Source organism: Macaca thibetana, chromosome 14, assembly GCF_024542745.1.
Source record: "Macaca thibetana thibetana isolate TM-01 chromosome 14, ASM2454274v1, whole genome shotgun sequence".
Lineage (NCBI taxonomy): Eukaryota > Metazoa > Chordata > Mammalia > Primates > Cercopithecidae > Macaca > Macaca thibetana.
This window is the reverse complement of record NC_065591.1, coordinates 98684454-98700744: the sequence shown is the minus strand read 5'-3', so window position 1 is coordinate 98700744 and position 16291 is coordinate 98684454. Positions and strand designations below refer to the sequence as shown.

Below are 16291 nucleotides of genomic sequence, written 5' to 3'. Positions count from 1 at the left end.
GTTAAGCATAACCATGTAACTTGCTCTGGTCAATAAATCATGAAAAGAAGATATATATGTCACATCTGGGAGGAAGCTTTAAGAGTTCCTGTACAATTAGTCAGAACCTTTTTTCTTCTGCAGCCTTGATCTCCTGGGCTCTAGCGATCCCAAGTAGCTGGGACTATAGGTAAGGGCCACTTTACCTGGATAATTTTATTTTTTATTTTTTTGTAGAGGAGATTGAGGTCTCACTATGTTGCCCAGGCTGGTCTTGAACTCCGGGACTCAAGCAGCCCTCCTGCCTTGGTCTCCCAAAATGTTGGGATTCCAGGTGTCAGCCACCACGCCTAGTCTTAAAGTTTTATACAATCATGTATGAGTTGTAATATGAATTTGCTATATTTACATTGTGCCCATATTTATTTTGTACTTCATTCATTTATATGTTATATCAGTTGGTAACATATTGGTCCAACTTTTTAAGGAGAAAATGCAACATATAACTAATCTCTGTGTATTCTTGTGCAAATTCTAGAAATACACATTTAATGGAATTCAGTGCATCTTTTTCTGAAAAGATAATTGAGATGTTGATGAGGATGACGATGATGATGATAGACATTTCAGGAAGTGATTGTGCTCTAGGAACTTGCATGTTCAGAGCGACTGTAAAGCATTTTGATTTGTGCAGGCAATTTACTGACTATATGTTCTGGTATCTGAAAACCAGAAATAAATATGAAAGGGTGGGATAATATGAGGATTAGCAAAGAACATTGTCTTATTAGGGGAAAAATAGTAAATAGCCACATTTTAGATGTTTATTCTTTGATGGGTGTCTTCCTTAGTGAGAATTATTTCCAGGAAGTATATTTTAGTCTTTGGAATAAAACCTTTGCCAACTCATACTGCATTGTCTTTCTATTCTTACAGTATAATTTTATTTTCATTTTTCTGGCATCAGAAAACAGGTCTTAAAGTGAAATTTTTGAATATAATGATAGCTCTGGGGGTATTTGAATCAGTTTTGATGCATATTTCCTGATGATCAAGTGATAAGTTTTGCAGTGTTGGTCCCATGAGCTTAAGTATTCTCATAATATTCCCTAAATTAGTGTTCATATAATTTCATGCAGTATATCTTTTTAATATTGTAGTGTTGGAATGCTTTTACATGGAAATTTAATTTTTGATATTAAAAATAATAGAATATTTTATAATTCTTAGTATATTTATGCTGGAAGCATCTCCATCACTGATGCATTTTCCTATACAGATCTACATAGCACACAGATCTAGGTGGCGCTCATAAAATGAATGATGAAAATAAGCCAAGAGTGAAAATTACTTACTGTAATTACGGTTAGCATGGTTGATTGACTTACTTATTCATTTAGCAAATATTCAATAAATATTAATAAATAGCTATATCATAGACATTATGCTAAGTTCTGTGAATACAGAGATGAAAAAAACATAGTCCCATTTCTTAAAAGCTGACATCGTAGCCAGGGATACGTATTGACTTTATATAGATACATATTGATTATAGCTTGTGCTGAATGTTAAAGCAGAGATATGTGGAAGTGCTGTCGAAACAGAATAAAGAAAGGATTAGTTCTTTGAGAAATAATTTGATAAAAACTAAAGGAAGGAACATGGAGCACATCACAGAAAAAGTGACACTGGAATTGTGCATTTAGTACAATTTTTCATCACTTCAGCCTAATTAATAATATTAAAACTATTGAGGATTTTATTAGGTTGGTGCAAAAGTAATTTCAGTTTTTGCCATTAAACCACCATCTCTATTGTGGATAATTAGAGAGCTTTTATCTAAAGTAATAGAACTTTTATTTCAGGTTCTATGCTGTGGAAATGGGGTAAATATTTAAAATATTTATCAACAGCAATGGCCATTCAGAATGGATGCTGACAACAGAATTAGAAGAGAGTAGACCCATACAGTAGCTGTTGACTCTCAATTATGTGGTTATGGATGGGCCTCTGCACCTCAATTTTTTATCTTTCAGATATCACTAATGCTTGTTTCTTTTTTTAAAATTATACTTTAAGTTCCGGGATACATGTGCAGAACATGCAGGTTTGTTACATAGGTATACACGTGCCATGGTGGTTTGCTGCACCCATCAGCCGTCATCTACATTAGGTATTTCTCCTAATGCTACCCCTCCCCTAGTCCCCCACCCCCTGACAGGCTCCGGCATGTGATGTTCCTCTCCCTGTGTCCGTGTGTTCTCATTGTTCAACTCCTGCTTATGAGTGAGAACATGCAGTGTTTGGTTTTCTGTTCCTGTGTTAGTTGGCTGAAAACAATGGTTTCCAGCTTCATCCATGTCCCTGCAAAGGACATGAACTCATCTTTTTAATGGCTGAATAGTATTCCATGGTGTGTATGTGCCACTTTTTTTTTTGAGACCAAGTCTTACTCTGTCACCAGGCTAGAGTGCAGTGGCGTGATCTTGGCTCACTGCAACGTCCGCCTCGCGGGTTCAAGCAATTCTCCTGCCTCAGCCTCCCTAGTAGCTGGGCAGGCATGCACCATTACGCCCAGTTAATTTTTGTATATTTAGTAGAGATGGGGTTTTACCATGTTGGCCAGGATGGTCTCGATCTCCTGACCTCGTGACCCGCTGCCTTGGCCTCCCAAAGTACTCACAGGCGTGAGCCACCACACCTGGCCTAATACTTGTTTCTTTGATGTAGGATATTTGTGAAGATAAAATGGGACCATGTACATAAAGTGGTTGACACAATTAACGGTATGCAGTATGAATATTTAAGACACATTAGGCATTACAATTTTTAAGAGTAAGAAAGAACAGACCTGATGAAAAATTACAGATATATCTAAAAGTGTGGAACAATTTTCTTCAGGTGGAAAAATTGGGGAAAAAAAATACTTTCCAAAGGAATACTTGAAAGTTGGAAGGAGATGAAGAGATGGCTCTGGAAAAGGCGATCATTTGGAAATTATCTAGGCAAAATACTGACAGTTCTATTTTCGTGGGGGATAATTATTTTATATTATAGTTGTTCCTAATTTCAATGATCATCTCTAGCCATACTGTTAATGAACAACCCTGGAGTGAGATGTCAGTATTTGACTGTGGCTGTTTGCAAACTCTGCTGTGATTATACACAGTTGTCTAATTGCTTAATTTATTGATGTTTTGCTGACATGTTTTTCAGCAACATTTGTGATTGCAGATAACTAATCATTTCTCTTCGGGCTCATTATCATACATTTGCATTTGATTTGTCTGATTGCTGCAGGTGGAAACAATAGGTGACGCCTACTGTGTTGCAGCAGGGCTCCACAGAAAAAGCCTCTGCCATGCTAAACCCATTGCTCTGATGGCCTTGAAGATGATGGAACTTTCAGAAGAGGTGCTGACACCTGATGGAAGACCGATTCAGGTAACGCTCCCAACAATCTGGTTTGAGTAGTAAGTGCACCATTAACTGGAGGAGGCAAGTAATTCCCTTCTGAGTTCTACTTTTTGTAATTTATAGATCTAGACAAGTTGGGTGCTTAAGGAAGACAAGGAGTGACTAGAGATAACTCATAAATCCAGGAAAAGAACAAATGGAATAGGTGCAAGATAGGAAAAGGTTTGTGGAAGGCAAATTACTGTAGAGGAAAGAAAGAGCTAAAAGATTAGACCCAAGGGAAGAACTTACTGTCAGTGACCGGGTCATCACATCCAAGCAAGAATGATGGTGAGATTCAGAGTTTTAGAGGTAATCCAAGAAGTAAAACACACAAAAAAGCAAGAAAATGGAGGACCTGCACAACTTCCTGTAGGTAATATAGAGCTGAAACTTCAGAGCTCAGAGTTACTTCTGGAGTTTTTCTTGTGGCAGTTTGAAGATTGCAGCCTAGTAACTGTAAAAACTGTAAAAAAAAATTGGGTTAAATATATTTAAAAAGTTTTTAAAAAAACTATTAGGCACTTCTGAGTTCATAGGAAAGGGAAAAACATGACAATTACACTATGTGTGTATATTGAAAAAAAAAAACGTAGTTGGCGAATTTAACTTAAGAGCACTGTTGTTAGCAATGGTAGAAGGAATCTAGGAAATATTATTCCCCCCAGAAGATGCCAACTTCAATCCTATCCTCAAATAATTTTCACAGATTCTGTGTGTTATAAAAAATAAGGTTCCAGTTTGTGGTTGTATTTTTATCTTTTAGTTGTTCTTGATAAGCTGGAAGGTTTAATTTTAATGTTTTAAATGAAACATATTTTATTTTATAATTTGTAAATTGTTGACCTGACTAGTTCACAAAAATCCTTCCTGACTTAATTTCCTAATGATAAATTTGCAGTTTTATAGTATGGGTTTTTACATTTAACCCACCTGGAAGATGAAGGTTATTAAAATGTGTAATAACCTAATACCAAAAACAAAGGAAAAAAGCCACACACACATACACACACACGAAAACAAAGTACTATGGGGAAGAACCAGGGGACATTATAGATGTAAAAAAAACAGATCTGGGATGTTTTTAACGTAACTCTAAGAAATAAAAAGATAAGCTGAAAACTATGAGAAAGGGACAAGACCTGGGAAAGAACCAGAGAACTTCTAAGCAATCAACATAATGGTTAAGAAAAGAAGAGAAAACAAAGTGGGTAAGTTTAAAAGCAGATTAGACATAAATGAAGCAAGAATTTGTTCACTAAAAGAACTGAAGAAATTATCAATAACTAAGTTGAGATATTTAAAAATGGGAAATATGAATAAGAGAATGTAAAATATAAAATATGTGGGAGACAGGGAGGAGAGAGTGGAAAGATGTAATATGTATTCAATTGAGGTTTCAAATGAAGGTAACAGAGTAAATACAAAAAGAGAATTATTTTCAGGAACTATTAAAAGATGTCCATCAGTACCCAGACACAGTAATTCCAAAGAATTCTGCAAAAGTTAAGTCATGGGAATCCAAAACTAAACCCATCTTAATGAGACTGCAGGGCATCAGAGAAAAAGAGTAATTGATAAATTATAAAAGTGACAGGCTGGGCGCGGTGGCTTACGCCTGTAATCCCAGCACTTAGGGAGGCTGATGGGGGTGGATCACAAGGTCAGGGGTTCAAGACCAGCCTGGCCAATATGGCGAAACCCTGTCTGTACTAAAAATACACAAAATTAGCCGGGTGTGGTGGTGGGTGTCTGTAATCCCAGCTACTCTGGAGGCTGAGGCAGAGAATTGCTTGAACCCAGGAGGCAGAGGCTGCAGTGAACTGAGATGCGCCACTGTACTCCAGCCTGGGTAACAGAGCGAGACTCCATCTCAAAAAAAAAAATTATAAAAGTGACATCGATCAGTGTGAAAAGGACAAGGTATTCATTAAATGCTTGGGGGACTATTGGCTATTCATGAAGAAAACTAATTGAAATTGCTTTTGTACTTTATGCATCTTTGTACAAATCAATTCTTGGTGTGGGGAGGTAAATGTAAAAATTCATATTATAAAACTATAAATTTATCATTAGAAAATTTTGACAAGTAGGGAAGGATTTTTTTGTGAACTCATCAGGTCAAAAATTTGCAAATCATAAAATAAAAGTTTGGAACATTAAAATTAAAACCTTCCTGTTGTTAAGAAGAACTAAAAAATAAAAATACAACCACAAACTAGGAGAGTATTTTTGCGGCACATGTAATCAATAAGTATCTAGTTAACTTTGTCAGTAATCAAATTAATATAAATTTATAACAGTATCATATAGTATTTCTCCCTACTAGTTTGACACAACTTTGAAAGTCTCACAGTGCCACTGTTTGTGAGGATCTGGAGCAGCAGGAAATCTCACCCATAGCTAATGCAAGTGTAAATGGTGCAATTTACTTGGCATTACCTGGTAAAGTTTAACTTCTGCATATCCTACAACCCAGCATTTCCTCTCCTAGATGTTTACACATGTACAAGGGAAGTACTTGTGCACGTGTAGCAAAAGTCACACACAAGAATAGTTTTTGTAATAGTCTCAAATTCTAGCTAATTCAAATATACATCACAGGATAAACTGGGATCTATTTATACCTTGGTATACCATATAGTTGGGAATATGAATGACCTCAGCTACTGACATCAACATGGATCAATGTCAAAAACATAATCTCGAGCAGAAGAATTAAGTCATTAAAACTGCTGTAGTATTATTCCACTTAACTAAAGTTTAAAACTGGAAAAATGGAAAAAATTCTATTTAAAAATACCTGCACTGATGGCAAAAAGTGTAAAAAAAAAAAGGGAATGATTAATACAAAATTCAAGCTGGTGCTTATGTCTGAGGGAAAGATGATGGGAAGTAAGAGGGTACAATAGGGAAAATAAACATAGTATAAAATGTTTTATTGTATTATTCTTTAATATGCATATATATGTTTATATTCAACCATTTAAAAGTGGAAAGAGAGTTTTCTAACCACTCCTAAAATGGGAAAATATGGAGCATTAAAAATAAAAATCTAGGTTAAGTTCCCTCAGGGCATAATTATTGAGTTATTCAAACATATGAATGGTACTTCTACCACTGCCAGGAAAACAAACAAAAGGAATCCTGTCTCAGATTTGCTGCACACTGCAAATATAGACATTCCAGATTGAACTAATCAGTTCTTAAATTTTCAAGCCTACCAGCTGGGCAGGCTTCTCATTTGGGATTGTTTTTGATGTTGCATTTTCTTTTATGGAGAATATGTTTGTATTGAATTTAGCAATGCCATTACACAGTTAAATTACCCGAGAACAAAACCAGGGAACTGTGTTTTACAGTGTGTTCATCAATATTTTCATTTGTGGGATTTAATATTAGCTCTTTCAGATAGTCTTATTAAATCAGAAGAGGAAGTATCCATAAAGATTTAATAAGAATGCAGAAAGAGAATTCAAAATAATAAACCACCTTAATAATTTTAGCTTCATTACTAATTTATAGTATTTGCATGATTTGAGATTATTTTTCAGAATATTAATTTGATTTTAAATTGCCTTCTAGCTTGGTGCTATGGGAACATTTCCAAGCTTATTGAGATAATCTTTTATTATAAAACTGCTGGCGTGTTGTAGTAGAGTTGATATGTGACAGCTTAGTGTTTACCTCAAATTATGTAAGTTTTTAGGTGATTTAAATTACAAGTTATTAAAATTGCAATAATTGACCAAAATGCAAACCAAGTTTTGAAAAGTAAATTGATAATTTGTATATGGTTTTATGAACCTTTGAAGCATCCTGTAATGATGGGAAATAGGAGCCAAAATTCTCATATACAGTTGCCTGAAAATGATTGAGTAATGCTCTTGACTAATTGTAAAACTGCCTGATTTTTTTTAATTTTGAAAATAACCGGAGAATGTAGCGTTTTGTTTTTTCAGCCTATAAATACTCAAGCAAATTATTGCTCAGTAAGTACTCTAATGAAACTCAGAGGCTACTGCTAGACTATATAAAGCATCTATAAATATGGTCTATCTATATATACAATAAATTCTGAAAAATCAGTTCATGTTGACTTTAATTAGGACTGCTTTTAGAAAGAGTGATTAGAAATTTTTCACCCTGGGTCACTATGATATTTCTTCTGCTGGCTGAAAATATGGAAGAACAGCATTATGACTATTTCCTTTTTATTCTTCCCAAGGGAGAATCTGATTTTCTTTCCCCCCACCCGCCGAGACACAGGGTCTTGCTCTGTTGTCCAGGCTGGAGTGCAGTGGCACCATCACAGCTTACTACAGCCTCAACCTCCTGTGCTCAAGGGATCCTCCCAACTCAGTCTCTGGAGTAGCGAGGACCACAAACATGTGGAACCACACCTGACTAAAAAAAAAAAATTTTAGTAGAGATGGGGGGTCTCCCTATGTTGCCCAGGCTGGTCGTGAACTCCTGATCTCAAGCAATCCTCCTGCCTCGGCTTCCCAAAATGTTGGGATTACAGGCATGAGTCAAGTTACCATGCCAGGCCTGAATTTTGAAATTTTCAACAGTAGACAATTGAAAAGTAAAATTATATTTCTATTCTCTCTTTCTTGTTTGCACTAGCTATATTGTGAATTCACTAGAAAAATGTATTACTTTACACTGTTCTCTGATCTTGTGAACCTAAAGGTATTTTGAATAGTTTTTAGTGCCGACTGGCTAACTGATAGTAATAGTTTAACCACACTTTGATTAAAATAATCAAATATTTATTACTGCCTATGATTTATTCTTTCTTTAAAAAACACTGTTGATAGGGAAAGGGAAGTTGGGTCAAGGATTAACTAGAGAATGTGCCTAGAGCATATTAGAAAAACAAAGAGCATTTTCACAATTTAAGGCTTTTGAAGAATATTGAGTATGTCCAAATGTCTTTTAATTCTGTACTTAGTTTAAAAACTAGTTTAAAAACTATTTTCATTAAATTTTATCTCATAGGCATACAAATTCAAATTTTCTTCATTAGTTCAAAGAACAGTACATTTTATATAATGAGGCAAGTATGGAGGAGACATTGTGAACTAGAGTTAAACAATGTGTAATCATGTTGTAATACTAATGTGTTTAGCGATCTCAATTGCAAATCAGCACATTAGTATTACAGACTGGTGCGAAAGCAGAAATATTAATGTACAATTTACATGTAATTGTAACACATTAGATTACAGCTCCTTAAGCTTCAACTTTTAATGAGCTTACAGGATTTTTTGAGATTATGCAATAACTATTCTGTAATTAATTTTTAATTTTTAAATAGTCATTGCTATTTGCAAAGGAAACCTGATGTTATTTTAATATTTGGAGGGATTTGGTTTTTAGAAATATTGCAATATTTAGTTAACCCTATCAGATTTCAGCCTGAGACTGTATTTAGAAAAAAGAAAAACTAATTACAGTTGGCACTCCATATCCATGAGTTCTGCATCCTCCGATTCAGCCAACTGTGGGTCAAAAATGTAGTTAGGCCAATGATAGTTGCATCTGTACTGAACATATAGAGACTTTTTCTCTTTTCATTCTCTATATAATACAGCATAACAAGTATTTACTCATTACAACACAGTACATATTATAAGTAATCTACAGAGTATTTAAAGTATGTGGGAGGATGTGCATAGGTTATATGCATATACATCACTACTTAATATAAGGGCTGCAAGTCTCTTATATTACTTATAATACCTAATAAAAAGTAAATGCTATATAAGTCATTGTAATACTATATCATTTTGTTTGTATTTTTTAATTGTTGAATTATTTGTTTATATTTTAATTTTTTTAATGCCATATTTTCAGTCTACGGTTGGTTGAACATGCAGATGTGGAACCTGTGGATACAGAGGGTTGACTGTATTTGATAACCTAATTAATTTTCTAAGATTCTTTGATAATTATTTATTTATAAAACACAAATTAGTACTTTTTAATCTCAATGTGTGTATACTTATTTGAAATGTTCTACTTCTAGAAACTATATACATATAAGGAGAAAAACCTAAGGGATCAGAAAAAACTACATAGGCATTATATAAAATTACTGTTAAGATACTGATCCCAGTTAACCTCATTTCTCATGTTTATCAATTAGGAGTATTTAAATTTGCTTTTAATAGCCTAGATAATGCATACAGTGGCAGTTTTCATAAGTCACTGTTCTGTTGTAACAATAATATGTAAAAATACTATATAATATTACTGGTGAAACTTATGACTATATAGATATATTTTCCGATAGATTCATCATTCTGCATAGTAAATTTATTTGGAACTATAAATTTGTTTGTTTTTAAAAAGTATTTATTTAAAGTATTAATATTTGTGAATTTACCAGCAAAGTTGTAAGTCTCTTCTGTAGTTTGCTTCCTTTTAATAATCAATGCCTCATTCTATATACTCTTTAGATCTATTTTCTAACTTGCCAATACTTCCCTCAGTTGGTTGTAAAAATTACTTATTAAACTCATCCACGTGATGCTTAAATGTTGATTATAGCAGTTTATAGTGTTTTGCAGTTCCATTTATCTGACAAAATTTTTCATACTGTTTTTATTTATTTTCTTAAATAAATCATCTGTAATGGTTGTAAACATTCTCCTGGTAAGTCAGTCTCTAGAACTCCTGCATTCTATTACATCGTCTGTTCTTTCACTTAATTTTCAGTCATGTTACTTGTTTCCTGTGTGGCTAATTACTACTTTTTTTGAATGCTGGAGATTGTATATAAAATATTACAGAAATAATTTAAGACTTAGGATGATTTTGCAGGGAAATTTTAGTGTGCTTCTTGAAAGAGACTAGGGGTCCTAGCAGTCAGGGTCAGGGGATTTAAAGCTGGGTTTTGATCTCTGTGAGGACCTGTCTACTTCTGGTTCACCTCTGTGTTTTGGTATTACCCTTATACCTGTGATCATGGTCCCATCTCAAAGTGGGGAGGGCTTTCTAACATCTTTGCCCTAGCAATTCTTAGATTCCAGTTTATGTTCCCTTAGCCCTGGCTGTCAAAAATGCTGCTCAGCTTCTCAACCTTTCCATTACCTTTTCTGGAGCCAGAAGATGCCCATAGGATAAAAGCATTCCCAAGTTACTGTTCACTTCTCAGGTTTATCTTCTGCCATATCTTGGCACAATAATTTTTCATTACCTTGTTAGCTGACCAGGATAGAGTAATTCAAATGATATAACCTGCTATTTTATATGTATATATGGTAAGTTTCACAATAATTCTGTGAAGGAAGTATTGCTATTATTTCCAGTTTGTAAATGAAGAAAATAAGAATAAAAAATAGTTAACCAGAGCTTCTAATGTATATACTGTGTATACATTAAATAAAAGCATGTTAAATAACATTTATATTGTCAAATCTTCCTATTGCCTTGAATATTCCATTAAAGTTAGACTTTTCATGGCTTTAGTCTACAAGAAATTTAAATGTGTGTTAGATGTCCTCTTTGAAAAAGAAGAAGTCAGTTCCCTATTTTAAAGGTATTCCATTCAAAAATAAAATAATTAATTTTTAAATTAGAAAGTAAGAGAGATTCTAGCTGCATGTGACGGTGGTGGGGAGGCATACCTGTAGTCCCAGATACTCGAGAAGCTGAGGCGGGAGGATGGCTTTAATCCAGGAGTTCGATACCAGCCTGTGCTGGACAGCATAACAATACCTTGTCTAGAAAGAGAGGGATTGATTAAATTCAGTTATGTGGAAAAAAAAGAGTGTTATTCTATCGTTTTGAAAACGGCAGTCACTGGCCAGATTGGGTAGGGGATGTATTATTCATGATGCCCTGTTTTTTTCTGTATTTTCCCCTTGTTTATTGTTTGTTGTGGATTGTAATGCAGTGGTTATATATTTAAATGTTTTATATTAACATTATTTCATAGGGTAGTCATTGAATTTAAATATTAGGTCATATTCTATTTATTTTTATTTATTGAGCACGTTTGTTTTAATCATAGAATTACTCTTCTGGCACGATGCTATAATGCTGAACTTTAATAGACAAACGTATTTATAGACAAATCTATTTATTGAGCACATTATTTGTTTTAATTATGGAATTACTCTTCTGACATGATGCTGTAGTGCTGAAATTTAATAGACAGAGCATCCTTAATGCTTTACAATTCCTCCATAAGATATCGGCATAATGATTTAAAACACAATATTGCATCTGCGGTATGTATGTCAATGAGACAGAATTCCACTGCTAGTTTATTTTAGCTTTTATCTGTAATCATGAAAGATTCCAATTTTATATAATCACAGAATTTTAATCATATTTTCAGACCATGAAATAGTTGATCAGGCATACATTTCTAAAAATGCTAGTCTTACTGAAAAGTTTTATTATGATATTTGTCAAACAGATTTCCCAAGCAGTCCTTCTGTGAAGATATTTGCATATTGATGGTACAAGAAAAAATAGTAATAATAAGTTAGTGAAAGGAAAAATAAAACCGAGTGATGGAAATAAAAGCTAAACTGATTCACATGATACTGTGCATGCAAAGCACAAAATTGCTTAGTTTAATTTTGTGCAGCAGTCTTTTGACTTTCACATTTTTGGAAGAAAAATATATTCTTTAGTGGAGACATGGTTTAAGTATTTTTTGTTAGTTAAATATTACCACTATGAGGATAACTACTTCTAAATAAGTTATCATCTATTTCATGTATTTTATCCTGCCTCTTGTCTCCAGTGTCCCACTAAGACTACTGATACAATGTCCATAGAAGAGGCTAAAAGTTATATTAGCAAAGTCACTCATTTTTAATTTGATTTTTGTGTGGTGTGCTTTAGAAGTGTGAAACTTCCAAGCATTTAGGAAGCTCATGTTTTTATTTATTTGATTTTTATGTAAAGAATAGGAATCTCCATCTGCCAATTGTTTTTCTCCTGTAGAGACAGTAAATGTGATTTCATCAACCCATTTAGTAGGTTAGCCCATTATCTTTAGCATATGGTCCCTTTCTTAGGTGTTTTTGAATGGGTTTTTAATCTTTTACTTAGTTTCTTTTAAGGCTATATGCATATAGGCCAACATTAGTAGCCTGACTCTTACAATATGAAAAATGACATGAAAATAGCAAGATACAATACATAAGACAGCAATGTGCTATCTGCATGCTAATCACACTGTTGATTTAGTTAGCTTTTACATTTTTGACCTTTTGAGATCTCATATCTTGTTTCAAATAAGTTTAAAAATTATTTAATCTCTTTAGTTTTCTAAAATTACAAAACATAAAATGATCTCTGAAAATTAGTATTACAGAAGATAGTTAAAATCACCTATAATTTACCAACTAATTATAGCCATAGTTTACATTGTTATATATCATCTTCAAAGTCTTTTTATATACATATATTCAATACAAACACATAGAAGGTACGGACTTAAAAAGTAGATTCTTTTAAAAACGGAATAAGCTTCATTCAACTTGGTAATGTCATGACACACAGTGTACCAAAGATGCAGAAAAATATGCAGAAAAACCTTGGTTAGCCCTAGGAAGAATCTTTCATTATTACTAACTCACTTTGGTTTTGTATTTTTCTGATCCTACAATTGAATTTTTGAGACACTGGAAGGTAACTCTTTAGTCACCTGAGTTGCAAATGTGGTACTAACAATTCAGTGTCACAGGTGCTTTTCAAAGTATGTTAAGCTTTTTGTTGATGTCATGTCAGGCATATGGCAATTGTCTGGGTCACCACTATAATATTCCTTATTTGGAATGTGGTTTCCTAGCAACTCTTGCTTTTTCCTAATAGCTGAATTGATTTCTGCACATTTGTAATGCTTCCTACTGCATCAGAAATTGTAACCTTGTGTATAAATGTTACAAGACCAAATGTACACGTAGATTCAATTTTAAGAAATTATTTTGCTTTATCACTTGCCTTTAATGTGTTTGTTCAGAGGTTAAACCAATCATAAAAAATGAATTTAGAAAATCTCATTAATTCAGACTCTTCAGGGAAATATGGTAATTTTGACAACAATTCCAAAATGCATGCAAATAGTTCTTAGTGGGGGACCCTGTGAAGTTGAAGACACAGAGTAATTTTGATGGTCAAATGACCATGTAATCAGGAGGTTGTTAGAAACACAGGTCCAGAGTATGCATGGGGTGTCCCAAGGGAGAAAAGGCTTACTTTGGAGGCTTGCTGTTTCAACTCACATGAAGCCTGATTCCACATGAATCTGGCTGGATTCTTGCTGGCAGCGACTTTTACTTATTTATTCAACAAATGTTTTTTGAATGCTTACTGTTTTCTAAATAATTGGTGAGGTATTAGGAATGTGAGATAAGCAAACCAGATACGTCCCTGATCCTCCCAAGAATTACAGTCTGTGGAACTAACAACTACACATTACTAACTTGGTGAGGAAGGAGAAATAGACACAGTTTTGTCTCAATACCCTTTCCACCGTAATATCGAGAGGTTTGGGTTAGCCTTTTAGAAGTATCTGTCAAAGTCTTTAAATTCTTTGTAGAGCAAATATTCAAGATGTCATTTACATTCAGACCTACATTATTTTGGTGTTTTTGTAGATTTCATATGTTCTTAGGGAAATGGGGTTGAAAGGCATTAAAAACCAACTGTATGGTAGTGGTTACCTTGACAGTTTACATATTATCTCAATCTACACAACGACTATGAAGGGCATATATGCAATTTTTATATACTTAAAAGATAAAAGACATTGGGGTTAAAAATATGTATAAGATTATGGAGGAAAAATGCATATTGGACCAGACTTGTACCATGTCTTTATGCACTTTTTTATTCCTGCCCCCAAAAAACTCTGCAAAGTTTCATTAATCTTATTTTACATGTAAAGAATTTGAGGTTTAGAAAGTTTATATAATTTGATCAAGGTTTTGTAGCTAGCCAATTGCCGAACTAAATTTGAATCCAGATATATCTGTTTAGAAAAAAGAAAAAAGCTTTGCTGTTTTTCATTACAGCAAACTGGAGAATGCCCAGAGTAGAATTTTACTACCTGAGTACTTAATAACAAGAGGTACTTCTCACCTAGTGCTTACTACATCCTCAGCATTATGCCAAGCTAGGGTGCGTGAGCGCTCTCTCTCTTACATGTCCTCTCTCTAATATATATACATATACACATACACCTGTATAATTAATATATTAACATGTATGTGTATGTTTTAGGCATATTTTCATATTTGTGAAATATGCCTATACTGTATATACATAATCATTACAACAATCATGAACCACAAATTAGATGTTATCTCTATTTATAAATGGGAAAACCAAGACTCAAAGGTTAAAGGACTTTTTGTCAAATAAAAGTAAATAATAATACTAAATGAGAACTGATTCAGAATTGGAATTCAAATCTGTTTGACTTCAAAGTCCATCCTCTTAACCATTACCCTATACTGCCACTCAAAATATAATTAGAATGTATTTAATATGATTTCTAATCTTATGACTAAGCTAATAACTTTAATCTTCCTTAAAAAATTATTGCTTTTCCCTGTTCCTTAAGAAAGAAGTTTGAAGATGTAATAGCAGTGCAATGTCTCGAAGGCACTCTAACTCGAGGTAAACTATTGACTATAACTCTACATCAAGATGTTGAAATAATGAGGACAATTATGTCGACATTTAACAGAATGAGTTGAAAATTGATAGTTCTATAGAATTTCAAAATATCTGAAGAAAAATTAAGTTGGGAATAATATTGAAATATACACTTCTGTAATATTAGCTTTTTATAAAAAAATAGAAGAAATGATCTTTTTGTGGAAACATAATAATCCAAAAACTAGGAAAGCAGAGGTTTAAAACTGTATCAGAGAATCCAAAAGGCATATTTACTCTTTTGGACATATTATTTTCCAGATGGTATCAGTTGATCCTTTTGGATATTAAGTTATCTAAGATTATTTTTTATTTACAATAATGAAAAGCACTGATTGAAAATGAAAAATGTAGTCAAATAATTTGATCAGTCAGCCTGCAAGCCTTTACTGAATGTCTCTCATGTGCAAAACCACATAATTGAGTTGCAGACTGAACTGCATGAGTGCCAAATACTAATCTGCTTCTTTTCTTGGCTCTCAAGTCAAAATTCTGTCTACACAATACCCAAACATCTGGTCACTTAAATCCATTCAGTCACAACTTCAATTGACCGCCCAGATTTTCTGACTCCAGGATTCCATTCAACTTGTTTCCCTTAATTAATTAGTTTATCTGAAAGCTTTGTCAAATAGGCAATAGCCTATGTTTAGTTATTTCAATAGTACTTGGCATCTTACCTATGACAAGGTACAGTTATGGAGGGAAGAAAAACACAGGTTCTATTCCTCCCACCTCCATCAAGCTTTTAACAGATTTGGTGTTGTTTTCTGCCTCCTATACTGTTTGCCTTCCTCTTTGAGTTGGTCTCACCCATCTCTCACTGCCCCCCACTCTCAGGACCCCTCGGTCTCCATTTCTCTCTCAGTTTCCCAAAAGTGACATCAATTTTCCATGAATTACCTAATAATGACTTACTAACAAAAATTACATTGTTATGAATAATGTGCGTAAAACTGTTGATACCGGTTAATTTAGGGGAAAGAGCTTTTTCCATTTTTAATCTTAAAGTTTTATATCTGTTCACATTTTCCAAATATATGTATGAATTATTCACTTTTAGTATCTATAGAAATTATATGGGAGATGACATCATAGACCATTTTTCTTTCCTTCTTTAAAGTTTCCTATACTCAAAATAACCATAAATATAATTTCTAAATGA

At 33.6% G+C, this 16291-nt stretch overlaps 1 protein-coding gene across 1 annotated transcript in view; it reads left to right on the top strand.

Moving 5' to 3' along the window:
* The window catches only part of GUCY1A2 (guanylate cyclase 1 soluble subunit alpha 2), a 335946-nt gene that overhangs the window by 233768 nt on the left and 85887 nt on the right, over positions 1-16291 (top strand). The window contains exon 6 of the mRNA XM_050758693.1: positions 3280-3423. Coding sequence (XP_050614650.1) covers positions 3280-3423 — 144 coding nt within the window. The remainder of the gene's footprint in view (positions 1-3279; positions 3424-16291) is intronic.